The 23,959-nt window shown below is 46.8% G+C and overlaps 1 protein-coding gene across 3 annotated transcripts in view; it reads left to right on the top strand.

The window, feature by feature from the left end:
• The first annotated feature begins 1,242 nt into the window (after nucleotides 1–1,242).
• Nucleotides 1,243–23,959, top strand: part of Ctdp1 (CTD phosphatase subunit 1) — a 63,617-nt gene continuing 40,900 nt past the window's right edge. The window contains exons 1-7 of one of the 3 annotated variants that reach the window (XM_052742659.1): nucleotides 1,243–1,745; nucleotides 14,115–14,198; nucleotides 14,936–15,029; nucleotides 15,441–15,569; nucleotides 18,112–18,262; nucleotides 21,624–21,714; nucleotides 23,629–23,795. In XM_052742659.1, coding sequence (XP_052598619.1) covers nucleotides 1,432–1,745; nucleotides 14,115–14,198; nucleotides 14,936–15,029; nucleotides 15,441–15,569; nucleotides 18,112–18,262; nucleotides 21,624–21,714; nucleotides 23,629–23,795 — 1,030 coding nt within the window. In that variant the 5' untranslated portion in view covers nucleotides 1,243–1,431. The remainder of the gene's footprint in view (nucleotides 1,746–14,114; nucleotides 14,199–14,935; nucleotides 15,030–15,440; nucleotides 15,570–18,111; nucleotides 18,263–21,623; nucleotides 21,715–23,628; nucleotides 23,796–23,959) is intronic. The other 2 variants (XM_052742658.1, XM_052742657.1) reach the window with 2 other exon arrangements.

The following is a 23,959-nucleotide window of genomic DNA, read 5'->3' as shown; positions in this document are numbered from 1 at the left end:
ATTCTGGATGAGGACACAGAAGCTTCCAGTCTGAGGAAACAAGATCAGCTGAGAAGTTGGCCAGTGAGGTTAGCTGTGGCTTGTTCTGCATCTGATCTACCAGCATTTACCCCAATAACTGGCCTCAGGTTTGATTTTATTAAGACCCTTTAAGATTCCTGCTACACCTCTCTTCCCAAATAACTCTAATTTATATCTTCAGTGTAAAATGTTGGTAGAGGACCTATCAATGAACTGCCATCCCTTGAAAACCCATTCAATTAAAGCAAGCAGTTTTGAACAGTATATTTTAATTCTCTTGGTTTTAGAAAAACAGACTCCCCGGACGCTATTCGCTGCACTTTAGGCATTTCGTTGGAACACAGCCCATAGAAACAAAGGCCTATGGCCTGTTTGCATAAGATGCAGTAACAAGTGTAGGCATCTTTGGGACAAGCGTGCTCACAGCCCGGGACACCCACTCAAGCTTTATGGGAATGCTATTTGATAGGATTCAGAAACTGTGACATAGAGATCCTCCCGGCTCCCACTTGTAGGCCTGATGAGTAATGAGCACACGGCAGCCCAGGAGGAGCGAGCAGGCGAAGTGGACACCCTAAACCAACCGCAGCCCCACTCTGAAAAAAAGCGCCAGCTGCTAGCGGCCCCTGCCTACGCTCCTCCGCCGCTCTCCAGACTACGGCAGAACCGGGTGAGTCCAGGTCCTCCGCCACTGAGCCAGCAGGAACTCAGTCTCGCTACTCCAGGATTCGCAGTGCACGACCGGAGAAGTGGGCTAGAAGTAGACTACCGGTCCCGAAGTGTACGGGCAGCACTGCTTAAAGGGACCCGGAGTTTCTCCACCGCAAACCTCGCAGAGCACGACGGGAGTGCGGGGGGGGGGGGGGAACAGGTTCGCGTTGCATGCTGGGGCCGGTAGTTCTCTCTCGACATCAGGACTACAGCGTACTATCAAGCACAGCTGTCCCCGCTGAATGCTAGCAATAAAGTCTCCGGTAGTCGGAACCCGCAGTGTACGACGGGAGTTGGCACAAGACCCGCACTGCATGCCGGAACCGGTAGTCCCGATGCGTCAGGACTTGCAGTGCGTGACAGAAGTCTTGTGACAGCGATCCGCGTGGCATGTCTGCAGTCTCAATACCGCGGACCAGCGCCCGGCGGGTGTGAACCAGCGCCTCCCGGCTTCGCGTGTGCCGACTGTTTACCCGCGGCCCGAGAGCACGCAGTCACGCGGCTGCACGTCGCCGGCCCCGCCCTCGTGACGCAGCACGCCTCCCGGAAGTGAGTGCGCAGCGAGCGGCGGGTGAAGCCGGTGTCGGAGCGGGAATCGCAGTGTCGCCGCCGCCCGCGGTGGGCGCCGCGCCCTGAGCGCCTGTGTTTTCATTTCTCGCCTCCGTTGTTCTGACCGTCCTTGTCGCTCGCTGGGCCGCGATGGAAGCGCCGCCCGCGGCCGGCGTTCCCACCGAGGGCGCTCCGGCGGCGGCCGGGGCAGAGGTGCGCTGCCCGGGCCCCACGCCGTTGCGCCTGCTCGAGTGGAAGGTGGCGGCAGGCGCGGCTGTGCGCATCGGCTCGGTGCTGGCAGTGTGCGAGGCCGCTGCTTCCGCGGAGCCCGCAGGGACAGCCCCGGCTCGCACCACCTCTGGGGGCTGCGTGAAATCTGCGCGGGCCGAGCGCAGGCTCAGGTCGGAGCGCGCCGGCGTGGTCCGTGAACTGTGTGCGCAGCCCGGCCAGGTGGTAGACCCTGGGTGAGTATGCGGGGACCCGGTTCCCAGGGCTCTCGGGATGTCGGGGGTCCCTGGGCTACAGCTGCGTTCGGGCGTGCAGGGCGGCCCGAAGGTGCTGCGTGCGGGGTGAGAGTATAGGAAGAATGGTCGCCGTTTGTGATCTAATCAGACCCGAGATACTTTGAGTTTGAAAAGTTCTCGGTGACCCAAAGTTACCCCTTTGGGAAATGTTTTTGCGTCTGTCCCTCTTCTATAATTGGTGGACTCCACCTTTGTGAGTGAAGGCAACTTGGGTGGCTGTGGCCGCAGGACTACTCAGGCAGGTTCCAGGCTCGTTATTGAAATAGAAGCTGTGGGGCGTGTGTGCTTCTTTAAACGCTTATAAAACTTGGTGAAACGCGGTTATAAAACCTGATGGTTCTGCATCATAGCCACGAAAAGGGTAGACAGAACCCAGGCTGCATCGGGCGCTGGGTACTTGGTCCTCAAGTCATGTGTGGATTCTAGCTGTCACACTTGTGTCCTGATTCTACAGGATCTTGAATTGGTTTGATCTGCCACTGTCTGGCTTTATGTCTGATTTTGCCAGTGTTGTGTGTTGAACCTGAGTTAACACGTGGGCATGTGTGTCACATGGCTGTGATTGTTTTGATTGTAAGGAACAGAAACTACTGGGAGAGGTGACTGTTCTGCCTACAGTGGGTTGGGCTGGGAGCTTCCCTCTGAAAACATTCTTTTGGCTCCTTTTCTGGTGTCCTGTGCTCATCTCTTTGACTGGTACCAATCCTGCCTTTGTTGAGTATTTGCTGCCCACCATTCTCCATAAGGAAAGTTCCCATTTTCCATTGGTCTTGTCACAGACAGAGAACCCTGCCTGGCTGTCTTCCTGGTCACTCCCCTTAGTGCATCTTTGCGGATGTTGCCTGGGCTCTTGGCCTGTGGACCTTGCCCTTACTCCTTCTGACTGGATGCTGGAGGGTGGGGTTGCACAGCCACCAGGAAGACATGCTTCTTTGGGGCTGACCCCCTGAGGGAGCTGTCTGCTTGGCTTCTTCTGGAAGGACAGGGCTGTGGGTTTGGTAGGCACGGTTCTTACATCAGAGAAGCTGCTTTGTCAGCTTCACCTGGGCCCTCACTGGCAGTTTCTCCTGTGGTGATAACCTGCTTTTCAGTTGATTGGTAGAAAGTGCCCACAATGAATGTCTCATTTCCTTCTGGTCCCCTGTGACTGAGGCCCAAACAGGTACCATAATTGTCCTATAACTAGCTAGTATACATACTCAGGCTCAAATCCACCAGTCTGGTGAATCAAATCTACCCAGTTCATTGACCCAAGGAGTCAGTGGAGTGGCTACTATAATGAATTCCCAGCTGGTATTTGCTTCTTCTCTTTGATGTTTGAGATCTTGGTGCTTAGAGCAGTGGCTTGAAGCAGGACTCTGAAACTGATGAGTTATGTCCTTTTCAGATGAAGCATCTAAGTGTCCTGGAAGTGATTCTTGGAATCCTGGATCACTCGTGACACCTGTACCACCACCAGTTCAGTGATGTCAGGTGAATTCCTACTTCTGGGAAAAGCACTAGCAACATTACTTTGATTTAAAATGTTTCCTTCCCTATTCCTATATGTGCACTTGTGGACAACATTTTGTCAGCATTCTGGGGAGTATTGCAGTGAGACAGTATTTCTCACAGTATTTTTCCCATAGTGTTCCTGAATGCCTGCATGTACTGGGTGACCAGTGTGAAAGGACCAGGAAGAAGCAGTTAACAAAGCCTTAGTGTAAAGCTCTCTTTCATTCCCTGTGTCAATCCTAATAGTTTCTTTGAACTTTCATTCCCTGTGTCAATCCTAATAGTTTCTTTGAAATAAATTTCATGGCTGTGGGTTGCCTTTCCCAGTTGAATTCATGGGTGTTAGGCATGGAGCAGGGGCTGATAGTTGTGCAGTACTTTTGGAGCTCCTGCTCTTGGGGACACCAGTTAGGCCTCCCCCCAAATGTATGTCATACTTTTGTGGATTAAGTCACTTTGTACAAAGACCACTCAGTAGAGAATTGTCTTCCTAAGGCATCAACCTGGCAGAAGCAGCATCCACTGAGAATCTGTGCAGAGGATGCTGTGGGTAGCAGTCAACAGACATTTAGAGTCTGTCCAGGCTTTTGTAGCACACAGATTTCAGCTAAGTGGGTCTTCGTCACACAGTTTACTTGTACAGGTTGAGTGTCCTTAATTCTATAATCCAGAGTCTAAAATATTCCAAGATCCAAAACTGGCTCATATTTGCTTTTGTGTTTTCCAGTGCTCAGCATGTGAGGTCTATGCAAACATACAAACTCCAAATGGCCCCCAAAACCGCAGCACTTCTGGTCTCTAGCATCTTTGAAGGTGGGATTCGCATATTAGGAAGTCTTTCTAAAGGGCACATGCATTTCCCTGTTTGAGAAAACAGAGAATAGTAGATATTATTTGATGCTGGTATTGAACGATACTTGCCATGACTCTTAGACCTTGGTCAGCAAAGTGCTGTCTGGCTCACAGCAGGTACCCTGAGCCAGAGCCCTCTGTTTTTAGAAGGATTTCTGTGTGTGGTTTTGGTGCAGCCTCATCCATCAGCAGTTCATCACAGCACTGCTTCACCCCAGGGCGACCCTGAAGGGGTGGGGGGGTCAGGAAGAAGCAGCCATGCCTGATAGCCCTAGCTAGATGCTTGCTTTTTTCTGAGCACATTTCAGAATCACACTTGAGACTACTTTATAATGGGTTTATCAGAGCAGTACTGGAAGTTTGCTCATGACCTCAAGTTCTGGTCTTCCAGCAATACCATCCATTTCTTTCTCAGTGCTGGGATTACAGATATGCACCACTGAGTCTGACTACATATTCTTAAAGTCACGTGGGACAGCCAGCATTTACTGACATTTGCACTTAATCTTTGTAGGGTGATTATTGGATGGTTGTAGATGTAACCAGGGTTAGGGTTAGGGTTAGCACATCAGAAGCCATCGGCCCACTGCCTGTTCAGCTGCCTTCGAAGAAAAGGGCACTGTACCTTTTCCAGATTGCGAAGGCGCCAAATGTAGATGTAACCAACCGTCTTATTAAATAAGAAAGACAGAGCCGATTCAGAGAAGAAAGCCAAGAGGTCAGAGCTAAGAGCCTTACCCTTCCTGCTTCAGCCAAGAGAGCTCTCCGAAAGAGACCTACTTCCTGTGTGTTTGTCTTTAGACTTTCGGTTCTGCCTTCTCATTGGTTGTAAACCTGTGCCTCATCACTGCCTGTCTGTAAAGACTTCCAGGTCTTCTATGGTTGGGATTGAGATTAAAGGAGTGTGTCTCCAATGCTGGCTGTATCCTTTTACACACAGAGGTCTACCTAGCTCTGTCTACCAAGTGCTGGGATTAAAGGCGTGCGCCACCACCGCCACGCTCTTGCTATGGCTCTAATAGCTCTGACCCCCAGGCAACTTTATTTATTAACATACAATTAAAATCACATTTCAGTACAAATAAAATACCACCATAGATGGTGGCCCTTAGAGCCACGCCCCCCCACACACACTTAAGCACGTCCACTTCTATAGAGTTAGGATTGGTGAATTCAGAACTGTTTTGAGAATACTCTTGCCCACCTTCAGCTTGCCTGTTGGCAGAGGAAGCATCTGTTCATGAACTTTTCTCCGCTCTACTTGAATCTCCCCACACCAGTGGAACCTGTGGCTCTAGCGATGACCTGCGCTGGTCCTCATTGGTGTCTCTTCTGAGGTCAGGCCACTCTTAAGCCCTTGTAGGCAGAATGAAGAGGTTCTAAGCCTGACGTCTTTGTGGTTTTCCTGCCCATTACTGTCCTGATTCTCCCAGGGTTGGCTGACACCATACTTTTGAAGAATGAAGGAAAATCCCCCACAGTCTGGGTGCTGTGGCACAGCTGCCCCCAGATGTGTGCACTTGGTGACAGCAGACCTCATTGACAGGTTGTTTGACACTAGCTTGTTTTTGTTGAGACAGAGAAGGTGGCTTGTGTACTTAATAAAGATTGACAAAAATGAGACCCCTGTGGTTGTGGTTGTCACTGTTGTTTTGGTCATTAGCAACATCCGGTCATGCCACATCTGAGTTTGTTCCCAAAGAACTGTGTCTGGTTGAAGGTGAAATAATCACTAGGCTGTCATTTTGAGCTGTGTTAGGACTGTTTCCATAGCACTTCATCCTCTCGGATGAAAGAAGGAGCTCTGCCGAGCAGGGAAAGGGAGGAAGCTGAAGGTGCGCAGTGGCACACTGCTTGATCGTCTGCCATGTGTACGTGTTATCAGTGACTGACCGCTTAGTACGCTCCCTAGACCTTATCATGGTGCCAGAGCCCAGCAGAAAACAGGGAGAATGACAGATACTCTGTAGCAGTTTATAGGAAGAGCGATACTTTGTATCGGTTTGCCTTTTTGTAATGTTTACATGGGTTACAATTACTGTGGTTGAAAACACTGGTCATTCACCATCTGTCAGAAACCTCTGAATTGGTTCGTCATAGTGCTCTGACCTTCTGCGGCACTTTTTTGTTTTTGTTTTTTCTAGACAGGGTTTCTCTGTGTAGCCTTGGCTGCCCTAGAACTTGTTCTGTAGACCAGGCTGGCCTGGAATTTACAGAGATCAGCCTGCCTCTGCCTCCTGAGTGCTGGGATTAAAGGCTGCAGGACTTTTTCAAGTTCCCACAGAGGTTTGAGCATGTAATCACTGGAGGAGTGGAATGGAGAGAGGTGATAAGAACCCTGCATCAAGGAGACTTCACTTTGCAGGAGAGTGAGACCATTACAGAAAAACCACAATCAAACAAAATGCAGAGTTGTGGAGCCCCGTCCCAATAGATACATCTACAACACGACTCCGGTACCTAAGGCTCAGGAATCATTGTGGAAGAGGGTATGGGAGGATTGTAAGGGCAGGAGTTTGCTCTCAGCTTGTACCTCCTAGTAATGTCAGAAGCTACACCCATAAAGTCTTACCAACATGACTGCCTGAATATGAACTGAACATGGACAGCAGTAAACATAGTAACGTGGCTGGTGAAATCCTCAACTCTACACAAAGAGGTACAGGCAACTAAAGGATGCTGACAGTGGGGGCAATGGTCTTCCCCACTACCAAATGGTCAGCCCTGGAAACATACATACAAGTAACATGCATACTAAGCCATTTATACTTAATGTAATTAGGCATATGTATGTAACATATATATAAAACAGTTTCTGAAAAAGCAAGGAAGGATACCTGGGAGGGTTTAGAAGGGAGAAATGATATATTACAATCTCAAAAAAAATTAAAGAAATAAAATTTAAAAATATGTATCTATAAACAAAACCAAAAAACTGCAAACCAGTAGAGGCAGAGACTGTAGATTGCATTTGGGGACAGTCAGTGCCTGTGGGTTGCTGGGAGACGAGCATTTGCCTAGCTAGCCCTGGCTAAAATCAGGAGTTATTCCAGCTGCCTGGAGAACGAAAAAAAATCTTAGAAAGCCTATAATAAAATAACTCAGGGTTGCTCCTAGGATTGGCTCCCTACTTCAGTGTTGGAAAGTTAGATGAGGAGAGGTACCCAAAATCACTGCAGATCCCAGGTGCCACTGAAGCCGTTGCCTACACAGTCTGGCTTTGGGAATAAGATTTCTTTTACACTTCCATACCCAGGATTTTTATGAATGAATATTCTTTGGCTAGTACTCATGACTCTCCCTGTTGGCGTCTGCTTTATCTAAAAAATTACTCAGAAGACATTCTTGAACATTCTGAAGCTAGGGAAATTGTTCCTTTAACTGAACCTGTTGAATACAGATGATCTGTACTTCAGATGGAGCTGTGTTATATTGTGTTGTATTCCTGGTTTTGAAGAAACTCTTCGGGCCTTTTTGGTTCCTGAGTTTTGTGTGCAGGCTTTTAAGTAGCTTGACATAATCATCTAATAGAGGCCTCTGAGATAGGTGGGCTTTGAAGTGTGTCTACACTTCAAAGTAGCACATTGGCTCTAGAACTGTATGTGCATTGTGAAATGTATCGCTAGCCTTGTATCTTCATTTCATTTTAGAAGAGATTAAACAACAGGGTTCAGAGGTTAAGATCACGGACTGCTCCTCAGAGGATCTGGGTTTCATTTCCAGCACCCACATGGTAGCTCACAACCATCTGTGACTACAGTTCTAGGGAATCTGACACCTTCTGCCAGCACCAGGCACATATGTAGTACACAAACATACATGCAAGCAGAATATCCATACACATTAAGTAAATCTTTTTTTGAAAAACATCAAATGAAATCCTCATATTGATGTGGAGGAATAGATAAGTCAATTCCACATTTTTTTAAATTATGCATAAATACTGATGTCATTGCCAAACATAACAAGTGATGTACATCCATTGTCTCAGGAAAAGTGCATGCATGTTAACTGAACTGGTAGGAATGTAAGTCTTGTGCCTGTAGGTTGGTAGGTGCACCCTGCAGCTTTGGCGCTTAACGCGCATCGACGGCTTTGTACAGCTATAAGCATTTAAACCCTTGGCTGATGAAATTCTGAGACAGGTTTGGCTGGAGGTCTGTTTTCCAACAGAGCTAATAGGGTGAGGACAAGTGTATGCCGCTTCCATGCTTTTGAGACTAGCAGCTCTGGACCACAGAGGTGGTGTCTTTGTGTCATCCAAAGTCAGTAGCAATCTCTTGAATCTTAGCTGACCCTCAGTAGATTCCGTAGATGGTTTTGGGAAGTGTCCTTCTCCAAATGTCTTAGACTGTTTTTTATAACTGCTGCCAGAGCCCAACCTATCCAGTTGTTCCAGGCTTTGTCCTGACCCTATGTCTCCTCAGCCCCAGAACAGCTCTGGCTGCAAGTTGGCGGATGAGTGTATATTCCCCATGTGGCACCTCCACCCCACCAAATGGTTATAGAATCGGAAGTGTGTTCTTTCAGCTTTTTTTTTTTTAAAGCTTTTTGTCGTCCCCACCCCTTTTGTGCTATTGCGGTATCTTTTGTTTTAAAATTTTGGCTGTTGTGTTTTGATATGATTATCCCCCACCATAAAGGATTGAAGGCTTGGCCACCCAACTGGTGGTGCTTGGATCATGAAGGTGCTAACCTTCAATGGATTAGCACCATATTGAGTGGGCTATTAGGAGGAGTGGGACCTATTGGAGGAAGTGAGTCCTTGGGAGTGTGCCTTTGAAGAGCCTCTCTTACCACTGGCCCTTCCTGTCTTTATTGCTCTGCTCTGCAGCCCCCATGAGGTGAGCAGCTCTACAGCACTATGCCCTGTTACCCTGCTGGGGCCAAGTAACTCTGTCCTCCCTCAGTTGATAGGCTCAGGTGCAGCCAGAGCTTCCGACTTAGAGGGAAGTTACAGAAGAGCAAAGCGTTCTCACATGAGTGTCACTCAGGGTTCTAAAGTGTCAGCAGCTACCGTGTTTGTGTTCTCTTTCTCTCTTCTTGCCCAAGTCGCTTTTCTCTGAAGAGTTGGAGGGTGAGTTGCCCTGAGGTAGGACATTCTCCTAAATACTTGCTCTCCGCAAACCCAAGGTCCTCTTATGCAAGCAGCACTGTGTAGTCAACGTCTGTGCGGTGTGCTGTCTTGTCCTCTGCGGCCTGCCCTGCTCTCGGCTTGATCATGTCCTCTAGAGTAGACGCAAACTCTGTCCCACTCTGCCAGTTGCATGTGACACGTCAGCTTCTCTGCCTCCTTCCTCTTAGCATTAGTGGTGACTTGTTTATAGACTGTCCTTTGGTTAGACCGTGGTTCTGCGTGTGGCCCGGCTGACAAACAGCGCTGATCCCCTTTCAGATATTAGTTTGTCTCACCTTGTATGGTTGAATGTTGATCACTGGGTAATGGTGGCATCGGGTGGGTTCCTGTTATGGAAAGAGACTTTCTCATGAGTTTCAGTGTCATGATAAAAATTTTATTAATCTATCAAAACTGTATATTCTCATCAGACTCTGACCCTAAAGTAAGCAGGTGTGGCTGCACCTGAGTTTCTTTGAAGCTTGTGTCGGTCGTGTTCTGTCTGGGCCATCAGTGCATATCATACCTGTCTCTGTTCGGACACAGGCAGCAAGAGCAGGGCAGCAGATAGCATGTGGGATTGCCTGTGTTTCAGCGGACATTTGTCCAGAACAGTGGCAGCTTCCAAAGATGCTCCGTTGATAGTGTTCACTTTCCCCCCTTACACTGTGGCTGTGGCAGCTTCCAAAGATGCTCCATTGATAAAGTGTTCACTTTCCCTCCTTACACTGTGGCTGTGGTGTCTTCCAAAGATGCTCCGTTGATAGTGTTCACTTTCCCTCCTTACACTGTGGCTGTGGCAGCTTCCAAAGATGCTCCGTTGATAGTGTTCACTTTCCCTCCTTACACTGTGGCTGTGGCAGCTTCCAAAGATGCTCCGTTGATAGTGTTCACTTTCCCTCCTTACACTGTGGCTGTGGCAGCTTCCAAAGATGCTCCGTTGATAAAGTGTTCACTTTCCCTCCTTACACTGTGGCTGTGGCATCTTCCAAAGATGCTCCGTTGATAAAGTGTTCACTTTCCCTCCTTACACTGTGGCTGTGGCGTCTTCCAAAGATGCTCCGTTGGTAAGGTGTTCACTTTCCCTCCTTACACTGTGACTGTGGCATCAGCATTCTTTTACCATAGGGCAGCGTCCAAATGTGCATTGCGTGGACTTTAAATTTAGTGGGTCACTTTGCTGGATCATTACACTTGTGTTCTGTACCTTGTGTTATTTTACTTCTTCCTGAGGTGCTGCTGGCAAGTCCTGTATGGTCAGCCACATGAGTTTGAAAGGGATGAAGCATTTATTGCCTAAGTGACAGGTATCAGGAAAGTCTGGCTTTGTGGTACACCCTCAAGATACCAGTTTGCGAAGAACAGGAATTCTTAGTCACTTGGAGAGATCAAATTTGAATTTAGTAACTATTTTAATGTTTTCAATGAATGTAATTTGTGTATTCTTAACCATTATAGGTAGAAGGAAGGTCACATGTCAAAACTTAACAGATGGGGTTTAGGTTTGGTTTGGTTTTTTTTTACAGTTTTGGAGATCAAATGCAGGTCTCCAAATATATGCCAACCAGGTGCTGTACCAATGAGCTATATCCCTTACCCACTGAGTTTTTGAAATCCAGGCATGTTATGAGAGATGCAAAGATAGATGAAACCTATGCATGGTCCCAGGTTGTTTGGGTGATGTAAGCTGTCGCATGTATTAGCTCTCCAGGTGGGTTAGCATGTTGGCTGGCAGCGATTCATTAGGGTGGATGTCTCTAGGACACCAGTAAACTGGATGGGCCCAGATAGTGTATACTCTGGTGTGCCGTTGGTCTCATGTCTGTGCCTTGGTTTCCAATCTGATCCCTGAGACATTCTGAGACATACGGTTATTCTGTTGTGTCCTGTGAAATAATTGAGCAGTGACATGTGTAATATGTTTACAGAGTGTCTGTAAACGTGGTCGTGTGTCCCTGGGCAAAAGCTGCCATATAGAATAAGATGGGCAAAGCCTTTTGAGTCCAGTACAAAATCTTACATGATTTGCTCATACAGTGAGGCTGTTAGTTTCCTAGTGCCCGAAGTATAGGGTCAGACTGAACTACTCATCCTGTGCTCTCACTCTCCTTCACAGCCTTCCTATGCATGCTTTTGGTGATATTTTATTTGTATTAAAATGTTATTTGTATGTTAATAAATAAAGTTGCCCGGGGGTCAGAGCTATTAGCAAGCCATAGGAAAGCAGGGCAGTGGTAGCGTATGCTTGTAATTCCAGCACTTAGTAGGCAGAGCTGGGTAAGTCTCTGTGTGTTCAGGGATACAGCCATTATTGGATACACATGCCTTTAATCTTAATACCAATCATGGAAAACCTGGAGGCCTATACAGACAGGCTGTGAGGAGGCGGTCATGTGGTTGGGTTTACAACCAATGAGAAGGCAGGACAGGAACTCTATATAAAGACTTTAACACAGGGGTAGCTCTGGTTCGGAGAGGTAGGACCACTGCAGGAGGAAGGGTAAGGTTTTGGCTCTTGGCTCTGACCTCTTGGCTTTCTTCTTTGCATTGGTTCTGTGTTTATTGTTTGATGGGAAGGTTGGATACATCTACATGCTTTGGTTTTTCCCTGCCTCTCTCCTCGCTTGCCAAGGGTCCACAGAAGCACTCTTCCACTTGCACTAGAATTCACCATCGGTGTTGGTGGGATTCTTCCTTCCAGTGCTTACTGTCTTTATTTAACTCACAGGAATTGGACTGTGAACTTCCTTCTCGTCAAGTCTTTGAGAGCAAGGTTGTGTAACCCACTGCTTAGATTATGGCCGTGTTTCTTCTGTGTATGAAGCTAGCCTATTCCCAGAGGAATTTTTGCCCATGGCTTTGATGCCCATGCTCCAGGGAAGACCAAACTGGACAGGTCACCCACCAAGGTAGTTGGCTTTGTTACCAGCTCTGTCCTCACAGCAGACTTCCTTTTTAACTTTACTCCTGTCCTTGATGGTGGCTCAGTGTTGCCATGTAGAATACCATATAGTTTCCAGACAGGCACAGGAGGTAGAGAACCAGGCTGACTCCGCATGGGTGGGTGGGCAGGGGTACTTAAGGGCTCAAGGGACTTCCCCTTGTCTGAATTAATACTAGTACGGTAAGACTTGTGATCCACTGCTGGTGGGTAGGGAGGGTGTTCCACATCACAGGCTTCCTTGTGCAGCCCCTGTGGCCGTGTGGAAGATGCTGACTTGTTACCCGAGCAGAGTTTAGCAGCTGTGCTTATGGAAAATGCTGAACTGGTCCTGAGGTTTGTATAGAAATACAGGGAACCTCAAACAACCACTTGGAGAAAGAATAGAGTTGAGAAAGATAGAATTTTATTAACTGGTTTGGAGACTTATTTTAGAGCTACAATTATCAGGGTTCCATTCAATTTTACTGTTGAGTTGTGAGGATTCTTCATGCTAGATGGATTCTTCATGCTCCTTGTTAGGACTGTGGTTAACTTCTGGGGCCTCCCTGAACAAAAACTCAGAGAGATCCTGCACCTGACACTGGGCTTTGTGTTTAGTTGTAATTTGTTTTAAGTCAGGTTTGCTATAAGATGTGAGCCTTAAATCAAAGGTCCTTTTGTTTTGCTTTTTCTTGCCTATGGTATCCCACAGTACCAGTGGAAAAGGCTCTCCTGTCTCCACTGGACTGTGGTGTAGACCCTTGGGCATGTGCCCCCTTAAGTCAGTCCCTCTTCTAAACCTCATGCACAAGGAAAGTCGGGATGCACGCGGAGCCCTTGTCCAGTGAGGCTGATCTGGAACTGTGTGTCTTGGGTCTTGGCCTTCTACCTCCTGTGAAGTACCAGGGAAGTCCTTTGGTTGTTCCTACATGGCCAAGACTTGGCTAATCTTTGTCCTGCTTTCCTGCATCTCTTTCAGAGTGCTGTGAGGGGAGCAGTGGATAGGCTTCCCTGGCCAGGTCCCTGGGAGGGCCAAGTGCTCTCACTTACATTACGATAGACAGGTTGGGCCCTGAGAGCTTCTGCTGGGGACAGGCTAGACCAAGAAGCAGAGTACCCTTGAGTGTGGGGCAGAGTAGGTAGGGCCAGTTCTGTTTTCTGGAAGGTGACCCTGCTTCTGGAGACTGTTAATTTCATGCCACTAGGAAATAATTGGAAAGGTCCCAGCAACAAGCATGGGCCTGACAAGCGCCCTACTGAACCATATTAGAGAGGTATGAATCTCTCTCTGCTGGGTTATCTATCAGAGTGCAGCCTCTGCTTTTACAATTTGGAAATTTGTCTATAGTAATCCCTCCCTGAGGCAGTGGTGTGTGTGGACCTAATAAGAAAAATAATTTCTGTTTATTTAAAATAGAAAGTGGGCATGGTGGCATAGCCCAGTACTTGGGAAGCTGAGGCAAGAGGATGGAGAGTTCAAGGTCAGCATGGGCTACATGGTCAAATATTGTTTTCAAAGGAAACAAACAACCAACTAGGGATATTATAGTAATTCTTTCAGGAAAATGTCAGGTAAATATGAACCAGTCTAGACTGGGAGTCATCTGTGGGAGGGAACAGAAATTTATTTTTGAATTATACCAACATGTGCTTACAATAATGTAGGTAAAGCTTGATTTTGGTGCATTCCTTGTTAGAAACATGAGAAGATCGTGTGCACATAGTTATTGAGACCATCTGTATGTCGTCTCCTCTTCTGACTAGACCTCTCTCTGCAGCTCTTTCTTTCTCTTAGGCAGTAGATGGTTGTCCTGGCTAGAGTAATCTGAGAGTCAGATGGAGCCAGCCTGAAGACCCGTTCCCGTTCAGATGCCCTTTCTCCCACCATGTGATACATTGTTACTGTTGGCTTCTGTTTCTGCAGAGCACTCTTGGTGAGATTGGAAGGATGCAGCCATCCTGTCGTCATGAAGGGCCTGTGTGCCGAGTGTGGCCAGGACCTGACCCAGTGAGTACACATGTGGAGTGAGGCTCAAGAGTTTTAGCTCTCAGGTGGGGGACCCTGGGGGTACAGAGGGCAGTGGTGTGTAAGGCACCATACAGGGTCCTGCTGCTTCTGCCCAGAGTCGGGCCCTGGCCCATGGCCAGTTTCCCAAGGAAAGAATCCTTTTTGTTTTCAGCCTTCACTGCCTGACTCCCTAGATTATGCAGGGTACCCTTCTCCAGTATTTCTGGAAGGCATATGCTTTCCTCACAGTGGGGACTACAAATCATCTTCTACGTCTGGAGTGCGCGCGCACGCACACACACACACACACACACACACACACACACACACACACACACACCCCTCCATTCGGGATGTAGCACAGCTTTGACACTGAGCCTGTTTTTCTAATGCTCTATGTAGCTGACCAGTCATGCTAAGTGCTCTCTGATCTCTGTTCATTCAGCAGTGTAGGTGGGGGGTGGCTGTCACTATTTTTGTTTCCATGTAACTGCAGTTGATTTACATGGAGAATTGACTCTTGCACTGAGCATGTGACTGGCATATCTGACTGCAGGTGTGACCTAGAGCTCAGTTTCTCGTGTTTTTCCTATGTTTAAAGACAGGCAGCGTTCACTTTGCTGTCTGCACACAAGTGTGCTAGGATAGAAGTGTTGGTTACCACCTGCGAAGGCATGTCACTCACAGTTAGATGTGCCTTCCATACAGTTAACCAGGTGCTCTTTCCACACTCACAGGTTGCAGAATAAAAATGGAAAGCAGCAGGTGCCACTTTCTACAGCAACTGTTTCCATGGTCCACAGTGTGCCGGAGTTGATGGTGAGCTCTGAGGTAAGAAGAGTAGCAGCTGCTGGATTCTTTAGGGGAACTCGGGAGCATGTCTTGGTAGACATCATTTTATAGGGAACCCTCATCTGGAATACTGCTTTCTAAGACTTGGAAGCTGCCATTTTTCTTTTCTCATTCATTAACAACTGTGTCTGCACAGACACTTTGAAGCCCACAGCTCTTAGTTTTATGTATTGCTGACCTTCTTCGTACTGCCAACACAGCAGCAGGGGTGCCTTCAGTTCCCCTTGAGCCAGACTTTCCTAGAAATGCTGTGGTGCTCTGCCAACATGGAAGCAGTAGTGATGGATGGCTAGGAACTTGTCTGTGTGCTTTTTATTAATAAAATTGAATTTTAGTTTTAATCCAAATATACATACTTTGTCATTTTTCTCTTTCCCTTTTTGACTTTAGCAAGCTGAAAAACTAGGAAGGGAAGATCAGCAACGACTACATCGAAACAGAAAACTGGTCCTTATGGTTGATTTGGACCAGACCCTGATTCATACAACTGAGCAGCACTGTCCCCAGATGTCCAACAAAGTGAGTGACACCGGCTTTCCTATGGTAGCTCTCACAACAGTCTTAGACCCTGTGATTCTATTCCAAAGTACATGATCTTGTTTAAGTGAGTTCCTGTGCTCACCTAGATAGATGTGGGAAACAGGCCCATCACATATCTGTGTCTCGGCTGGTCCAGGCAGCACTGAAAGTGGCCGCTTACTGTTAGCATTGAGCTTTTGTGTGAGGTTCACACTTGCTGGGGTCAACAGAGTTCAGAGACCTGTAAAGACAGTGAGTGGGGACACAAGGAATGCTGTTGGGGGCATGGTCTTGGGAAGAGGTGTTATGTGGAATTCCTCATTTCTGGATGTCTAGAACAAGAGACTATCTGGGTCTGTGTTTAAGAGAACCTACGAGTCACTATGAAGGAGTTGAATTCTCCCAGGTGACGTAGGGAGTGGCCAGGTATGGAATCACATTCAGGTTAAGCCTGAATGGGAAATCAGCCACTTACTGGCAAATTGAGGTTCAGGAGTGAAAAGCTTTTAGTGCCTAGTAGAGAAAGATGACCTAAAGCCTGTAGTCATGCATACTATTAACAAGGAAGGCCTGGCTAGTGTCATCTTGTCGGGTTTTAAAATATTAGCTGCTGGGCAAGTGACACATAGACTGTTACTTTAGATTTTGGGTACATTACAGCTTTGCATGTGTCCTGCTCTTCCTCCAGGTCTAGGGATGAGAAGACACTAGAAGCTAATCACAGCCTAGGCTATGGGTCACCGGAGAGCTAAATTCCTCTGCTTGAGTGAACTGCTGTGGATATAATGGTGATATGAATGGTGACCAAGGAAAATAATTTAATGACAAGAGTGTAGGTAGAGTTTTGTGAAGATTAGCCTAGTGTGACTGGAGTTCTGCCTCCATAGCACAGCTTACACTTGGACTTACATTAGTTGTCTTTGTGTACCATGGGGTGGTGTTACAGGACAGTATGCACTGTCCTGTATGCAGTATTTGGTATGATAGAAGTTCTTACTGAATGTGTATCATTTCAGTCACCTCGCCTGTCTGGGTAGTGAGCATTTGCAAGGGCACGTAGATGGGGGCCTTTGCTCCTGTGCATCTCAATGTGGGTTGCTGTGGTTGTTTCTTTTGTTGTGCACATTTTAAATTAGTTCAGTAAGATAGCTTGAACCAATACTCATTTGTAAGGGATCTGGAGAACTACAGTGTCTGTACCTCTGTGTAGGGCATTGGTTCACAACCCCTTTCACAGGGCTCGCCTAAGACCATCAGAAAACAATATTTACATTATGATTCATAACAGTAGCAAAATTGCAGTTATGAAGTAGCAACAAAAGTACTTTTATGGTTGGGGGTCACCACAGCATGAGGAACTGTATTAAAGGGTCACCACATTAAGAAGGTTGAGAACACTGTTACAGGAAGATTTAGGCAGGACTAGCCTTCTACTGATATCAGTACTGCGAGGATGCCTCTAGTGTACATCTAAGGTCACCTCTGGCCAGGACCTGGGCCACCACTGAAACATAATTGTAGGCCTTGGGGCTCAGCCTCTGAATTCAGTTCCTGATTTCTGGATACTTGGGGAAGGGCTGTTCATTCTTGCTGTGGACATCCATGTCTGTACCATCACGGTGATTGACATCAGCTGTTGAGAAGAGGGAAGAGCTGGCAATAGAACGTTTTACTCTGTGTCTTTGACAGCTCAGTCTCACCATCCTGGTGTTCTTATATTAGAGCTAGTGAGCATCTGGCCTAGGTAGTTTACCTTTTAATTGTTAAAGAAGTCAGTATTTTTGCTGAGAAAATGATGGTAAATAGAATAAATGGATCATAGCTTAGTTTCCTAAGGAAAATATGCTTATCTGCAAAATAATAATGGGAGTATACACATTTCACGTGCCTGCAAGGTGATTCAGAACACTAACTCATCACTCATGTACCTGAGTGAAGCTGTGTGTCAAGCCATTGGCAATTGTACTCTCTTTAGAAGCTCAGGAACCACCATGGCTATGTTCAGAACAGGGCTGCAGCTCTGTCTTTTGACAGTAAGAACATGTGAAGCAGCAAAGAAGTAGACAGTAACAAGATAGATGACGCCACAGGTAACAATACAGGTGGGGTACAGCCTAGCACCAACCCCAAGACATCCTGAGTTGTGACATGACTGGGTAGTCACTAACAGCCATCATCAGGCCATCCTGGTTGTGATTGTCACAGGTAGTTATCATGGTGGCTGATCCTAAATAGTTACAGGTGGTTATAGTGATTGATGGGTACCAGGTAGTTTATAGTAAGTAGTGTCATGGACATTTATAATTATGAGAGGTAGTTATTGCAGCCTGTCATTACAGTGGCTGGTTGGCATAGTTATGATAGTGGCATCCGTCATCATGGACCTTCCCATGCCTCACTCAGGCAGTCTGTGGCTCTCATGTGCCCTGTGCAATCCCTCATCTAACTTGGGTGTCTGCAGACCCTTGCAGGGCCCACAGCTCAGATGCTACCTGGGCAGTTCTCCCTGCATCCCCTTCTCATTCTTGCCTCCTCTTTCCAGGGCATCTTTCACTTCCAGCTGGGCCGGGGAGAGCCGATGCTGCACACCCGCCTGCGGCCTCACTGCAGGGACTTTTTGGAGAAGATCGCCAAGCTGTATGAGTTGCATGTTTTCACCTTTGGCAGCCGTCTATACGCCCACACGATTGCAGGTCAGTCAGGCACGGTATGAGGTCCGCAGTGAATGTACATGGCACGTTCTTTCCTGTTTCCAGGGTCTTTTCTTCAAAACAAGGAATGGTACAGAAACTCAGGGTTAAGACTGGCAGTTGCAGTGGGAAAGTTGACTGGGACCAAAGGTAGCTGACTGAAGATGGCTTTGGAGCTCTGTTGTCCAAGTGTGTGCCAATGCTGTATTGGCCATCATGAGTTACTTGAGGACTGGGTGACCTTTGCTTGTTTTGGTTGGACATGAACTACTGGCAGTCACTTCCATGTGCGCTTAGTGTGCAGTGGCCACCAGGTGGCAGCACTGTCTGGGGAATGAGTTCTGGCTAGAGACAGACAGGAAGTTACCACTGAGCCACTGTACATCAGTCACAGCCTGAGTGATGAGGGAGGACACATTTCATTCCAGCAGGCTCGTGGCACCTGAGTAGCAGTTGCAGAACTTGTTGAAGTGAGCACTTTAAAATCCAGAGTCCTGGGGCTGGGGAGATGGTTCAATAGGTACAGCTCTTCTTGTGCAAGCGTGAGGACCTGCGTGCAGATCCCCAGCCCCCACTACAAATCAAAATGAACAGCCAGTTTCTGAACCAGTAAGATCAGATACCCTGTTTCAAAACAACAGAAAACAACAAAACAAAGCAAAAAAGTGATAGAGGAAGAAGCCCGGTGTTGACCTCTGGCCTTCACACATGTATGCATGGGTGAGTGCACACACACACATACACACACACACACATACACACACACACACACACACACACACACACACACACACACACACACACTCAGAGATACAGATTGACCTCTGTCTTTGTTGGTGGAGTCATAGTTTAGACTCTCCTTTCAGTCTTTAGTTTCTTTGTAGCCTATGTTTTTAAATAGGCTTTGTATTTTAGGTCAACTTTAGGTTCACAACAGAATTACAGAGATTTCCCATACACACTCTCCCTCCACAGACTCTGCCCCCACTACACACCCCCTACCCTTAACACGTCCTGCCTCCCCACTGTCAACAGCTCCCACCAGAATGTGTAGTTAGTCATCTGTGAGTCTACACTGATACTCTGTTTGTCACAAACACTGAAGCCACATGTTGAAGCTGATTCATATTGTCTTCGATTCAGTGTTTTGAGGGTGTGATTCCTGTGTACCTGGGACATAGGATTTGAAGATTTGTGTAATTGTGTAAGAGGAAGGTAAGCCATCTCAGACCAACAAAGAAGAACCCTGTGCTCTGACTGCAGAGTCCAACCTTTAATCAACAAGGTGATTATTAAGAGGTGGCCTTGGGAGGTTATGAAAGTGACCTCAGGGCATTAGCTTGTCCTTTCCACGCTTCGAAGACATAGTGAGATGGTACCATCAACAGAACGCCCACCACCTGTCCCTGGACTGGAGCTGCTGCTGCCTTGATCTTGGGTTTACAGCCACTGGAACTCTGATGTGGAGACCCCTGTTGGCTGTCAATTACCCAGTCTGCAGTAGTTGGCTGTCGCAGCCCCAACAGCTAAGGCATCCCTATATAAAAGTAGATCCACACCCAAGCTTGTGGCTTTCTCGTTGAAACCTTCCTCTCTAGGTGGTAATTAGTGACTCATGGGCTAATAGCAATAATGGTGCAAGCTTTAGACAGGTGACTTGTACAGACATCAGCAGAGTTTAATGAAGAAAACATCCCAGTTCAATGAGCACTTTGGGACTTTAATTTTTAAGTTAAAGCTGTCAGAAAAGTTAAAAATTTGAAACTGTTCATCACTATCATCGTGTCCACATGTATTCCCTCTTCTCTTGCTTGGGGTGTGTGGGTTTGTGTGTGTGTGTGTGTGTGTGAGACGTAGTTTGTCTAAGTGTACATACACATTCGTGCCATGTTCTTCTCAAATAAGAGTCTTCCGTCATTGTGGTTGTTAGTAAATCTGTGTCACATCACTGCATAGAAACCATTTCTTTTTGAACAGTTGCATTCATTTCACTCTTTCTTCATAAGAAAAACGTCCACTGAGCATCCAACATGAACGAACTTCTCGCTTTGGATTGGCTCCTGTGGGTGAGCACCTCAGCACCCGTGCCTCCTGTCCATCTAGTAGTGATGCCAGTATTTCTTATTTGGGGTCTTCTAGATCTTACCCTAGTTGCTTAGGACAGTTGCTGGACAAATCCTAGAGCAGCAGTTCTCAACCTGTAGCTCGAAACCCCTTTGGGGGTGGAAGAACTCTTTCACTTGAGTCACATATTAGATATCCTGGATATCAGATATTTTGTTATGAAGTAGCCATGAAACTAATTCATAGTTAGGGGTCACCACAACCTAAGGGACTGTATTGAAAGGTCACAGCGTTAGGAAGGTTGAGAACCACTGGCCTAGAGTCACTCCTCCTTGTAGATACTGTGTTTTATTGATCTGACCATATAGACCCAGCAAGGACCAGAATGAAGGAGACTTAAGGACTGTGCCAGTACTGAGCAAGAGGACATTTGCTTAAGCAAAATCACATCCTGGGTTTCATCTGGGTCACCTCCTCATTAGTCCTTTTGATGCTCAGCCAATGTGATATTGCATCAGGTCCGTGTCAGTAAGGCCCCAGTGATGAAGATAAGAATGAATGAATGCCAGGCTGCTTTCAGAGCAGCAGCAGGAGAGCGTGGGGTTGCTTGCTGCTTTGATAGTGTCTGTACTGACGGTGCCCACCATTGACAGTGCCACACCATAGGAGCCAGCTAACAACCCTGGCCCTGTGGGGCTGCCAAAAGCAAATCCTGCTGCTGTGAGTCTTCTGTGCTAGGCAAGCACTTGTGGCTTTAGCAAAGACTTCCAGTATCTAGTTCTTCTGAAGCATGTAGGACAGAATCGGACAGCAATATCCAGTAAAACTGGAGACAGTATCTTTAAGAACATAAGTGTGAAATTCTCCCAGGAATACTGCACACCAGAGCCTGAGGACAGCTGTGAATAGGGTGTGAATCCAGTGGTAGATATTCCTGTGGCTTCTGCGTGCAGCACACTTAGCACAGTGCACATCAAGGCGACTGGACACTAGTGGGAGGTAGTTGAGCCTTAGGAAGTTGGCTGTAGCGAGGGCACTAGGGCAGTGTCCTTAAAGGAGGGAATACTGGGACCATGCTCCTCCTCCTCCTCCTCCTCCTCCTCCTCCTCCTCCTCCTCCTGTGCTTCATGCAGCACAGTTCCATATTACAGATTGCTTCAAGTTAATGTTACTGTAGACAGACAGCAAGTGTGGCTTTGTTTTAGAAATTCTGGCATGTATATGAAAAGATCAGACTCAAGTACCGGTCACAGTGGAGTGCTGTGTGCACAGTGTCAGCTTTCCCTTTGTCTTCTTACAGGCTTTTTGGACCCCGAGAAGAAGCTTTTTTCTCATCGAATATTGTCTCGAGATGAATGTATTGACCCATATTCTAAAACAGGAAACCTTAGGTATGTACTTGGCTGAATTACCATGCGGACAGCTTACTATTCAGTTTCCTCTTTAAAATTTGAATTTTGAGCCAGACAGTGGTGGCACACACCTTTAATCCCAGCACTCAGGAGGCTGAGGCAGGCAGATCTCTGAGTTGAGGCCAGCCTGGTCTACAGAGCCAGTTGGAGTACAGCCTGGCCTACACAGAGAAACTCTGTCTTGGGGGGAAAAAAAGAGAGAGATCCAATTTTGAGAATCAGTTTCAGAGGGTTGGTACATGATCATCATTGTGGGGAGCATGACAGCAGGCAGGCATGGCATTGGGGTACTAGCTGAGAGCTCACATCTGGGCCTGGTCTGGGTTTTTGAAACCTCACAGGCCACCCCCAGTGACACACCTCCTACAACAAGGTCACACCTCCCAACCCTCCCCAAACAGTTCACCAGCTAGGATCTAAACTTTCAAATTATAGGAGCCTAGGGGGTCTTCGCATTCATCCACCACAGGCCTTAAGGGTGCCCGGTCCTTTCTGCACCCTCCAATCCTATTCCCTCCTCTGGACCGTACAGTTAACAACTACTCTTAGGTGGTTCTTCATTTCTGTCGGAAGTGGGGTGTTGGTCATCTTTCCCTGCATGGGCTGGATGTTGGCTTGCTCTTCATCGCTCACCCATCTGCTTCCATGTCTCCCTTCACCAGCTGACCTGGGAGAATAGGCCTTGAATTTCAGGCCTATTTAGAGGCCTGGCTAGAACTCACTATTGCGGAGACAGGAAGCAGTGACTTCAGAGGTGGTTTGGGCCTCATAAGGCAAAGTGGCCTAGAGGAGGTGAAGGGCCTATATAGGAACAGCAGCTGTGATCCCAGCAGCTGCCAGAACTTCAGTTTCTTCACATGCTTTCTGAGTTGAAGATGAACAGACCAGTGCCACCATCTCCGAGTTATAATTCCGTAGGAATTTGCCTGGTATCCATTCCACTAATATATAAAACCTGTTAAATAGCCAAAGTGTTACGTCTTTCCTGTTTCCACTTCTTCTATCTTGTTATCTTTTTGCTTATTTCTTGTCATTTCTAAGCTTTTGTGACAGGGCTAGCTCCTACTCAGTCCTACTTGGAAAGCGTTGTTGTATCTGAAAATTTTCACTTTGCACAAGATACTTCCCATTTCTACCAAGAAAGGGCTATGTCTACCATTCTTATTATCAAGTGGCATTTGTTTCTATAGTGTGTTTCTTTCAGAACCTGGTCCATAGCAGTTTTGTATGCCAGGTGAAGGGGGTGTGGCTTGTGCAGGCATCCTCTTCTGGTTTCATTTTTAGATTAAGGGATCCACAGAGACTTGAAAGCTGTGTTATTAACTAGAAGAGAAGAATGCGAGGTGTTTAGTTGAAACACGACCCCACTTTGACCAGCTGATGTAGAGGGGGCAGACTGAAAGCATGGGTTTGTGATTTATCAGCACACAAAGTTGTCTGCAGGGAGGGTGCTAGACTCCAGTGGAATCACCCCAGATAGGCGTACGCTGCCACCTGTGGTGTGGACAGCTGGCCGCCGTCCACTCTAGGATACCAGGTGAGCAGTTGGCTCTTTTACTCTGGCTGTGTTTGTGAATGTGATCTGACCCATTTGTTTACAAGAACTGAATTTTCAGAGTTCTGACCTGTGACTGAAGTATTATCATCTTTAAAAGTTTTCTTAAGGAGAGCCAACAGTGGAGAAAAATATTTTAATATTACTTTCTCTGGACAAAAAAAGTATAAATTGTGAATTAAGTGAAAGTTCCCTGTTATAGCTTGCTTCTTTTTAAGGAGTCTGCTGTTTGCTCTTTATATGTAGTCGAATGTCCTAAACTTTTCTTTTTAGCAGAATAAAAGATTATTGCAAGTGGCAAATCAATGTTTGTGTAAACTGCATGTTTTTGCTTGTAGAAATCTCTTTCCCTGTGGAGATTCAATGGTTTGCATTATTGATGACCGAGAAGATGTCTGGAAGTTTGCCCCTAACCTTATAACTGTGAAGAAGTATGTCTACTTCCCAGGCACAGGTGATGTGAATGCACCTCCTGGGGCCCGGGAATCTCAGACAAGAAAAAAAGGTGGGTGATCCCCTTCTCAATGTGAAATTAGCATTTTGATAAATTTTTATATCTTTTTTTTGTCTCTATAATGACTTATAAATTCAATATTCACTTTATTCTTGTTTGCTTTCTATTTGTATTTTAATTTTCCCAAGGCAATTCAGTTTATGTAATGAAAAATA

Source organism: Peromyscus californicus, unplaced genomic scaffold, assembly GCF_007827085.1.
Source record: "Peromyscus californicus insignis strain IS unplaced genomic scaffold, ASM782708v3 Scaffold_17__1_contigs__length_78620276, whole genome shotgun sequence".
NCBI classification, from domain to species: domain Eukaryota; kingdom Metazoa; phylum Chordata; class Mammalia; order Rodentia; family Cricetidae; genus Peromyscus; species Peromyscus californicus.
The sequence above is the reverse complement of the archived record's forward strand: the minus strand, read 5'-3'. Positions and strand labels throughout refer to the sequence as shown.